The sequence below is a fragment of the Lactuca virosa genome, chromosome 8 (genome assembly GCF_052849685.1).
Source record: "Lactuca virosa cultivar CGN04683 chromosome 8, Lactuca_virosa_CGN04683_v6, whole genome shotgun sequence".
NCBI classification, from domain to species: Eukaryota; Viridiplantae; Streptophyta; class Magnoliopsida; order Asterales; family Asteraceae; genus Lactuca; species Lactuca virosa.
The window spans coordinates 360,519,525-360,530,727 of record NC_136433.1 but is presented as its reverse complement, the minus strand read 5'-3'; the positions used below and the strand labels follow the sequence as shown (position 1 = coordinate 360,530,727).

The following is an 11,203-nucleotide window of genomic DNA, read 5'->3' as shown; positions in this document are numbered from 1 at the left end:
CCAAACCATTGAACTGGGATCCGCGAGACGAGAGGGACCACCAAGCGGTGGACCATTGGTAGGATTCACCAGACATAGTTTGTGGCCATTGGGCACTATTCTGTTGCCCTTAATGTTGGTCGGTCACGACGAGAGGGACCGAATCACACGAACAATCGAATTCTCTGTGATATGGTATCCAACAGAACACAATATTCTGCTCGGACGGTCGGTAATCTGCTTACTGCATCTCGTACCATCGATGATCCATGTCATAGTTAAATTTAGCACACGCCAGGGATCAGCGACAATTCTCTCCATAAACACCAGGGCACAACGTTGCCACCAGATCATAGTCGCTTCCGAGCTTGTACAAGCTCCAACGAAGTCGAAGGAGGGATGTTCCACCGAGCAACACCAAATAAACATGGAATATCCAGAACAGCTCGTGCGAATCGGTGCTCACTTATCAGACGAGACCAGGGCACGATTGGTAGCACTCCCGAAGCAATATTCCACCATTTTCGCTTGGAAACCAACAGATCTGACAGGTGTTGATCGACTGGTTATAGAACACAGCCTTAATATCACGCCTGGAAGCAATCCTGGTAAACAAAAGAAGAGGGGCCAGGCAACAGAACAGACAGGGCCATAAACGCAGAAGTGGCCGATCTGGTGAATGCTGGCATACTCAGGGAAGTAATGTTCCCAACATGGATAACAAATCCTGTCATGGTAAAGAAAGCCAATGGGTCATAGTGAATGTTCATTGATTACTAAGACCTTAACAACGTTTGTCCAAAGGATTATTATCCTCTCCCGGAGATTGATCAGAAAGTCCAATCGCTTGAAGGTTTTCAACTCAAATGTTTCATTGATGCGTACAAGGGCAACCATCACGTACAAATGAAACAAGAGGACGAGGCGAAAACTGCCTTCCACACTGAGAATGGCACTTTCTGCGACCAAAAAATGCCGTTTCGGATAAAAAATGCGAGTACTACATATCAAAGGCTCATGGACATAGTATTCGCTGATCAAATTGGTAGGAATATCGAAGTTTATGTCGATGACATGGTAGTTAAGATCTATAATGAAGAAACATTGATCCACGATGTGGAAGAAACTTTCTAAAAGCTAGCTAAAGCGCAGATGAAGTTAAACCCAACTAACTGTACTTTTGGGGTAGAGGAAGGGAAATTCCTTGGGTATCAGATATCCAAGGAAGGGATTCTGCCCAATCCCACCAAAATCCAGGAGTTCCTCGAGTCGAAAACTCCCCACAACCTCAAGGGTGTACAGGAGATCAATGGTAGGTTGACGGCATTGGGAAGATTCATTGCCAAATCTGCAGAAAAGGCGCTTCCTCTGTACTAAACACTTAAAGGGTGCCAAAACAAAAAGCACTTCAAATGGATAGAAAAAGCAGATGCGACATTGCAACAACTGAAAGATGCCTTACACTAACTACCGGCTCTCGCCTGCCCGCTACCATGCGAAACACTACAGATGTATTCAGCAGATTCCAAAGAAGCTATCTCCTCTGTGTTAGCGGTGGAGAGGGAAGGCAAGCAGATCCCCATCCATTTTTTTAGTAGGGCCCTACAAGGACCAAAAGTTAATTACCCGGCCTTAGAGAAGCTGGTCCTCGCCCTGGTATACACTGTCAGACGGATACAACGGTATTTTCAACCCCATACGGTGGATGTTCTGACTAGTTACCTGATAAAGCAAGTGCTGCTAAGGCCGGAAAAGTCCGGGCGCCTGGCTAAGTGGGCCATATATTTAGGTGAACATGATATCCATTACCACCCCCAGACTCCCATCAAGGCCCAGGCCCTCGCAGACTTCCAGGTTGAAATCCCAGATACCATTAAGGGAGTGCCGAAGACAATCTCTGTCGACCCACTAGAGCCTGAAGCCGGCAAAGAACTCTGGAAGCTATACACCGATGGCGTAGCAAGTAAGGAAGGCTCAGGTGCAGGCCTGATCCCCCAAATACCCAACGACGAAGAGATCACCTACGCGCTGCGATTCGGCTTCCAAGTATCTAACAACGAGGCAGAGTACGAAGCACTCCTAGCGGGTCTAAGGCTGGCCAAAGAGGTTGGTGCAAAGCAAGTAGAAGCCCTTAGTGATTCATTACTTATCACAAATCAGATAAATGGAACATACGAGGCTAAAGACCCAAGGATGCAGAAATACCTAGATGCAGTCCGTAGCCTAACCAACACATTCAAAAGTTTTTCAATAAAACAAATCTCCCAGGGAAAGAACACAAGGGCGGATGCTCTCAGCAAGCTAGCCTCTACTTCTTATGATCACTTAACAAAGAAAGTACTAGTTGAAGTACTCCCAGAGAGAAGTATTGATAACCAAACGGTTAATACAGTATCGATTACTCCAGAATGGATCAAACCCTACGTCGATTACATACGCCATGGCGTGCTCTCGGATGACCCAGAGGAGGCGAGAAAATTCAAGATCAGGGCGTCGTATTTTGCAATCAGAGTCAACCAACTGTACCGAAGAGGGTATTTAAGCCCATGGCTAAAGTGCATCTCTGAAAAGAGGGGCAGAATTTCCTAGAAGAAAGTCATTCCGGAGACGCGGCGGCACATGAAGGTGCCCGAGCGCTCACAGACAAAATACTCCACCTAGGAGTATATTGGCCAGACGTATACAACGACGCCGCAACCCTAACCAAGAAATGCAAAGAATGCCATGCATTTGCTCCTTTCTAAAATCAACCGGCCATGCCATTGACTATCATTACTAGCCCATGGCTTTTCCATCAATGGAGAATCGACATAGTGGGACCTTTCCCACCAGCACCAGGGGGTGTGAAATTTTTGTTAGTAGTCGTGGACTATTTCACTAAATGGATAGAAGCAGAACCGCTGGCCACCGTCACCGGCAAGCAAATGATAAAGTTCATGACCAAGAATATCTTTGCCCGTTTTGACACTCCCAGAATCCTCATAAGTGATAACGACACGCAGTTTGAAGGAAGTCCCTTCAAAGAGTGGTGTGAAGACAAGAGAATCCACCACCGATTCACGTCAGTGGCGCACCCTCAGGCTAATGGACAAACTGAGATATCAAACAAAACCATAGTTAATGGTTTGAAGAAAAGGTTACTCAGATCAAAGTCTGCCTGCGTGGATGAGCTCCTGACAGTACTGTGGTCATATCGTACCACAACAAGGTTAAGCACGGAGAAATGCCATTTAGTCTAACCTATGGGACGAAAGCAGTCCTCCCATTGGAAATAGTGGCCGGCTCCCTGCGAACAAAGAGTTTCGAGGAAGCAGCCAACGAAGAAAGGCGACGACAGGACCTGGACATGCTCGATGAAAAACGTGAGGCGGCACGGATGCGCCAAGCACTATACAAATCACGAACTGAGAACTATTACAACCGCCAAGTCCGGGTCAAGAACTTCAAGGTTGGAGAATTGGAGCTAAGAAAGACGACTCCAGTCATGCTGAACCACTGGGGAAACTGAGTGTCACTTGGGAAGGACCGTACAAAATTATGGAAGCCCATAAGAATGGTGCTTATGTCCTAGAAGCTCAGGACGGGCGTGCCATTCCAAGAACTTGGAATGCGCAGAGCCTGCATCATTTTATTCTTAAAACGAGTGTTAAAGATAGATTCAATGCTAGCAAAGGCATTTTGTATTAGTTTTGACATGTAAATGTAACCAGCAAAAATTACTTTACCATCTTCGGTCTTATAACGCTCCAACATTAAAATTAGAAAAAAGAGAGAAAGCAATTCAGATGCTTCTTATTTTCAAGCTTGAAAAATAAAACAAAGAGGCTGTGTACATTTACCGTGTGACAACAAGGACTGATCATCCAACGTCACACGAGGGAAATCGTTACGAGGAGGCAGCCAGGGGTTTGTATAAAAAGGCTCGTAACCTTTCTCCCAAAAAATGTTCATCAATTACATTATAGCAAATAACAAACATACAAAAGAACATGTGACATAAGTGTAGAAGAATCATAACCTTCCACTAATGAGAAAAGTACAACCGGGTGAACCTCAAGATGACGATCTTGGCTACACCTAGGGTATTTATGCAGCAAATTAGAGCAAATTTCTTAAAGACCATCATTCGTAAAGCACAAAGAGATCACCAATAAAAGAACCCAGACCAGCGGTATAAGAAGACACGCGTAAATACTATGTGATGGCCAACATAAACCATAGATGAAGAAACCAAACAAAAGAATATGTGCGGTAACAAGAAACATTCATACACACAAATTAAAAGTGAACATTGTCAAAGTCGCCGGACTCCCGGACTTTAAGACTGCCACTGAAGGCAACGAAGACAAAAAACAAAGAAAGAAATAGAAAACATTGTTCACAGGAGTTACATCAAAACAAACCAAGTAAACAGTGCTACTTATGGGCAGGTGTGTTGCCATCACCAGGTGAAGAGCTTAGGCCAGGGCCAGACCCATCGCTCTGAGCGTCTTGACAAAGATCGCGGAGCCCGACCATTTCCAGAGTACCCAGGTGGAGATAGCCAGCTCTTTCGCAGTGAAAGTCGCCTTGGCATCTTCCATCTATTGGGTCTTAGTGGCCACGTCTACCTCAACCTCTGGATGAAACTCCCCGACAATCACCATCTCTTTCGCAACTCTTTTTCCCTGCTCAACCCCTTCCGCCACACAAGCTGCCCGCACATGAACCAAACCTTGAAGAAATTGAGGGCTCTCAATGATCCTGTCCACCACCCGGCTCAGCCCATCGCTAAGGATCCACGAAATATCCTTCTCCAGCGCCCCTTTTGCAGCGTTCTCCGCAACCAGATCGACCTCTAGTTTTTCTGTCCGCTCGCTTAGACTAGCATTCTCCAAACTCAGGGCCCCCACACGATCATTCAGACGCCTCACCTCTTGCTCCGGCTTTGCCACTTGTTCTTTTAAGCTTGCCTTCTCGAGCAACACCACCTCCTGCTTGGCCTCCCAGCTATGCTTGTCGGCTTCTATCTTTGCCACCTGGGCTTTCAGCTCTTCACATTCGATGCTCTTACTGTCAGAGTGAGACTGGATGGTCTCCATATCGGAGATGCGTTCAATTGCTGCAACCAGGTAAGATGACACTTGGGTGGCGGCATAGCGCAGGCCGTTGGCCATGTGCTCATCCGCTAGGACAGTTAAAGCCTTAGCTGTAGCAAGTGGAAAAGCGTGCCGACACCACTCAAGAGCAGTGTCGTGATCAGAGACAAGGTCTTGGGGAGTTAGCCTCCAACCTGGCTTATAGGCATCCAGATGAGACCCTACAAAAATAGGGACAGTTCCTGTTTTACCATAAGCAGTTGATGTGAGACCTTGGGAAGGCGAAGGCCCAGTCTTCGCCTTGGCTCCTCCAGCAGTGGGACCAGGGCTGGTCTTATCGGTGCTTTCTTCCTCTATATGACTGGGCAGTTCACTCGCCCTGATTTGTGCCCCCTCCAGCAGTTTCGGAGGACTTTCATTGGGGGCACGGTTGGAACTCTTGGTACCCCTAGTAAGAAACTCAGATTACATTTCTTACGAAGAGGGGGCTCGGTGCTAGCCGTCTCAGTTTGACCACCGGAAGAGGCCTCCAAGAAAGCAAAATGCCTCTTGACACGACGGAGGCTCCTCGGGGACCCAGAAGGGGCATGATCCTTCTGAGAAGCGCCAATGATAACAATATCCTGCAAATCTGAATCCTCGCCGACGCCCGTAGCTCTTTCCGAACCAATAGTAGCCTCGATCCCTCGACCAGAAACGGGGGGCGAAATATGAAGAAAGGGTCGAAAAGGCTTCTTTGGGACAAGACGTCAAAGAGAGAAAAGTAGAAACTAAGGAGGAAACGCTAGGAGGAACAAAGGTTTAAATGCCACTAAAGGGGCAGCGAACCGTTTTCATGATGAAACCGCCGAAGAACGGCGATTTCGCTCTGCCAACTGCATAAGCCATAAGCAGCAGCCCGCCACGTATATGTGAATAGACCAGAACAACTCTGGTACATCATGAACTGTGACATCCCCATTTTCACGGCCAGAAAAGACCGATTTTGTTTATGCTTGTTTGAAAATCAGAGTAACATTTTAAATAAAGGTGTTGTGGAGTTTGTCCCAAAACAAAATATGATAAAGATTTATCAAAAGCATTTCCAAGGAAATGTATTTCATTAAAAGACTCGGGATGTCATGTTCGATACAGATCAAAAGCATAAACAGTACAACATAAGCCTTACTACATCATTTCATATCTACAGGCCTATATCCGTAATCCCTCATCCAAAACATCACATCTATGCTCGAGCGCCACTACCTGTAATACATGAAACTGAGTGGGTCAGGCTTGGGAGTCTGGTGAGCACATAGGGTTTTCAACCCACAATAAATAAGTTTATTAATTTCATCAATCAACAATAACCCGATTACCCGTTCCCGTTATCCTCACTTTACATCCCTAAACACCTATCATAAGGGACCTAGCCTAAGGATCATCATCGGGATGGACACTACTGCTAAGGGGTTCCTCAGCAATAAATGTCCTAAAGGCAACCATGAGGGGGATGTAGTACACCGGTGAACACATCGTTCACAAACACCTACAGGTTGCGAGCCTGCTAGCGTTCCACTAGACTGTCTAGAAGAGTTCGTGGTCGTCATCTATACTCCGCTAGATGTCTGGATCACCAACAACATCGATGCCTCTCATCATTTTATCACACATCGTCTTATTACATCTACCCATGTTTTACCCCAACATTTTTGTAGATATAAAATACATATACAGTTTAAATCTTGAAAAACGTGTATGAAAATCATTCATCCAACATAGACAGCAAGTATTCAGATAATATGCACATATAGCACGTAATTTATATAAAATTCTTCATATCTATGTGTAAGATGAAAGTAACTATGCACTTACCCGATTAGGTGGTGACTCGGTACTTGAACAACACTTCGTTATCTCAAAACAATTTTTCCTTGACCAAAACCTAGTATTAATACCACTAGAGTTTAGTTTTAACGTTAACCGTGACTAATTAATAGTCTAGCTATTATTATTATTATATAAGCGTTAAATAACTCTCAATATAACTCATAATAATAGCCCAAATAATTATTTTAAGGACCTAATAACATTACTATAATTATTTAAAAGTTATATTAAAAATTGCGTAGGCGTAGCTCACTTACAACAGATTTTAAAGAAAACCGGGCTTTGCTCGGAGCAGCGTTTCCGAACCGAAAGACCCTTTTTCTCGGGACTCCGGGAGCCTCGGGGCTTCCTTTGGGTGCTAGGGATTTTTCCTAGGGTTTAGGGGCTCAAAATAGGCTAGAGAGAGAAAGTAAGTTTGAGAGAGAAGTGAATTGGTGTGAATTTTCCGGGAAATCTCGCAGCTATTTGTAGGCTGCTGAACCTCGGACCTACGCTGCGCGTTCAGCAAGTTACGCGGGGCGTAACTTCGGATAAGGTACAGGTGGCGAGGCTTCGGCGGGGCTACGTGGCCATCTCTCGGACCGCACAAGATCAAGTACGCCGGGCGTACCCAATTTCGGACGCCGGGCGTAGCGAAGGGGCGACGTGTCCTTCATCCGAAGCGAGACCGTGTGGAGCAAGCAATGGCTAGGATCTTGCCACGTCATCACAGTTTCGCAAATTGCACACTTAACTTCTAAAAATCATAACTTTCGCATACGAGTTCCGTTTTCGACGTTCTTTATATCCACGCGTAGGCGGGAACGTACTCTACAACTTTCGTTTAGACACCGTCGGCTAATTTTGACTTTATTTTAAAAGTTATATTTTTAACAGGCTGGGACAGGATTGGTCCGTTAAAAATTTATAACTTCTTCATCCGATGTCCGTTTTCGTCTGTCTTTTTATCGTTATGCTACTATTAACGAGATCTTCGATTCTTGTTTAGGTTGTGTTGGCTAAAAACTGCTTGATCTAATATTCGAACTTCGGGCTCTACACTGCTAAGCCGAAACTTTGAAAAATCATAACTTCCTCATACGAAATCAGATATGGGCGTTCTTTTTATGGACGCTCTCGGTGTAACGTATTCTACGACTTTCGTTTATATTTCTAAGGCTAAAAGTCGCTCTATCGTAAATTCACTATTTACGCTTCCCGGTATCGTGCCGGTTCCATCACGAAACTTTGACGGGTCATAACTTCTTCGTTATAACTCTGATTTTGGCGCTCTTTATATCTCTAGAATCCTTGTTTCGACCACTACAACTTTATGTAAAGATATCGGGCGTATCTCATACTTTAATTTTGACGCTTATTTTTATTCTTTATTAATTATACATTTATAATTAAATAATAAGCATATAAATTCACATAATTCACATAATAGTCAAATATTTCATCTTTATTACATTAAAAGAGTTACAATAGTTGACCTAGACTATTACATCGTCTAAAATGCGTAGCCTGGAAACCCGGGCGTTACAATTCTCTCCCCCTTAGGATGATTCCGTCCCGGAATCATGCGGCAGCAAACAGATGCAGATAGCGACTCATCATGTCATCCTCTGTTTCCCAAGTGAGATTCGGCCCATTCGAATGTTTTCACTGGACTAGCTGTAACATCCCAAATTTTAGAAATATGATATAAGGGCTTAAAGTGTACATTGAGGAAGCTACTCGACGAGTAGGTGCGAGTACTCGTCGAGTCGGATCGGGATTTGGTCGCGAATTAAGTGACCAACTCGCCGAGTCGGAAGCTGGACTCGACGAGTTGGTGCTGGGAAGAGAAAACCCTAATCTTAGGGCTTGCACCCTATTTAAAGGACCTTAAGTCCTCACCTCAACCTCTTTGTCACCCCTTGAGAGTCAGAAAACCCTAGAATCGTGTGTGAGCCTATGGAGTGAACTTGGAAGCTTTGGAAGGAGATTCTAGAAAATATGGCTTGTAAATCAAAGTGTAGAGCATCAACGGATTTGTGTAGATCCGGAATCTACTTCAGCTTGGGCATATTTTAGAGGTAACAAGCTGTTACCTTGGCTTGTTGGTGAAGCATCATTGTATTAAACCTTAGCCCTAGAGTGATTTGGGCTTATAACTCCTTGTTTCCACGTAAAGCTTGCAACTTTATGTGAGAGTCATGCCCTAGAAGAGTGGATCTACAGTTTGGAGCCCCTGCAAGACTCGAAAAGCCTCTGCATGTATAGAGGACTGAAGAGACTCGGCGAGTCTGTTCTTGGACTCGGCGAGTCTGTTGAAGATAGGCATGAACTCGACGAGTTGGAGGAACAACTCGGCGAGTCTGTTGAAGATTGTCGTGGACTCGACGAGTCTGTTCTTGGACTCGGCGAGTCAGAACGCAAAACCCCAACCTCTTCTGGTAAAGACTCAGATCAGTGAGTTGAGTGGTGACTCAGTGAGTTGGACATGATAGGACTCAGAGATCGTTAAACTCTACGAGTCATGGAGTGACTTGGCAAGTCGAGTTGTGATATAATAGTTTTCTGAAGTTGGGAACTCGGCGAGTCGACGGGTTGACTCGGCGAGTAGAGTCAATCAGGAAGGTTGACTTTGGCTAGGACTTTGACTTTGACCTGTTTGACCTTCAGGGATGTTATGGTATTTTGGATATTTATGTCATGGTTCATTGATGGCATCAGGTGTTGGAGTTTGGAGCAGTGCTTCGGGCAAGTGTTTTCGTGTTTCGGTTCGGCAGTTGCAAATTGAGTTCTCCTCACTATATCAACAGGGTCTAAGGCACCAAGGCCGACCCTTTATGGATTGTATTCGGATTATTACATGTTATGCTTACTGATTTATATCCTGATAGTTAGGATGGTGATATGCTATGCTTTAGTGACCCGGTTGGGTCGGTATCCTGGTATATAGGATGATGTTATGTTAGTGACCTGTTACGTCGATATCCTGGTTATAGGATTGTTGCTATGCTTTGTGATCTGTTAGATCGATTTGACTGTTATATATATACATGCTAGTGTTATATGATGTTTATGTGCACATGATTCTCCTGGTTATAGGATGATGCTATGTTAGTGACCGGTTAGGTCTGTATCCCGGTTATTGGGATGTTGCTATGATTGGTGATCTGTTAGATCGGTTTGACTGTTATATGAAATGAGCTAGCATATGATATTTATGTGCACATGTTTGTTTGATTGGGGGTTGGGTTGAGGCGGTCCTGCTTTGTGCTGTAGGCCAACATACCCGGCGAGCGGTCCGGATAGGCTGTAGGCCCTGTGTGGCGGTCCAGACGTGCCGAAGGCTCGAAGAGCAGTCCAGATAGACTGAAGGCCTGTGAGGCGGTCCAGTCACGCTGATGACTCATTATGCTTGTTGTTCTGTATTCGTTGATATGATATGATTATGGTTATATGAGGTTGGTATTTTGGGGGCAACTCACTAAGCTTTCGGGCTTACAGTTTCAGTTTATTGTTTCAGGTTCAGCGGATGGCCGTGGGGAGGCGAAGGCGTGACTGTACACTTCCTGGATTGATGATTATGATTTCTGGGAACTCTGATGTATAAACTATTTTGAAAACAAATTGTAATAACCGAATGGTTTCAAATGATTTAAAAAGACTTAAATTGGCTCAAATTTTATGGGTGTGACAAGTTGGTATCAGAGCCTTGGTTTGAGTGAATTGGAGGAACACTCGTGTGAATCTAGTCTCAAATCAAGGAAAGGATTTTAAAATGAATTTTTAAATGGTTTTCAAAAGAAGTAAAGGAGGATGCAGGGTGTATGATCAGCCAGAGCCAGTAAGTAGACCCCAAAATACCATACAGTTATTTGATTATGTGATATGTTAGAACAGCATGCTAGTACTAGGCTAGGGATCTTCAGGAATTGCATGATAGAATTGCCTGATTACATGATGCCTGCTAGCCTAGGGTTTCCTTATATGAGATTGACATCATGACTGTAGTTGTTTAGTGTATGCATCACGACTGTACATAACTAAGATCTTATAGCCCAAGAATGTTTGATTTGGCCTTATGTTCTGTTCTTATTGACTGGGGCTTATGGTAAGATTGGATATTCGAAAGTCTATAGGGTCCAGCGTTATGTATGGCTAGCATGCACTAGTGCTGCAGGGTTGGTGGAAGTTTCATGGATGAGTGGGTTGTGTGAGGCCAGTAAGCCAGTTACGAGATATTTAGCATTCCTCTAGGAGTGAGGATTGAGCGGTCGCCATGTTTATGTATATTGATTAGG

General features: G+C 44.5%; 1 protein-coding gene across 1 annotated transcript; it reads left to right on the top strand.

The window, feature by feature from the left end:
- Positions 1-1,488: 1,488 nt before the first annotated feature.
- Positions 1,489-2,568, top strand: LOC145131895 (uncharacterized). The gene has a single exon (XM_079066540.1). The coding sequence runs from the start codon at positions 1,489-1,491 to the stop codon at positions 2,566-2,568; it is 1,080 nt and encodes a 359-aa protein (XP_078922666.1).
- The last annotated feature ends 8,635 nt before the right edge of the window (positions 2,569-11,203 follow it).

Coding starts and splice junctions, on each gene's coding strand:
- LOC145131895 (XM_079066540.1), top strand. CDS start 1,489: ATGTATTCAGCAGATTCCAAAGAAGCTATCTCCTCTGTGTTAGCGGTG.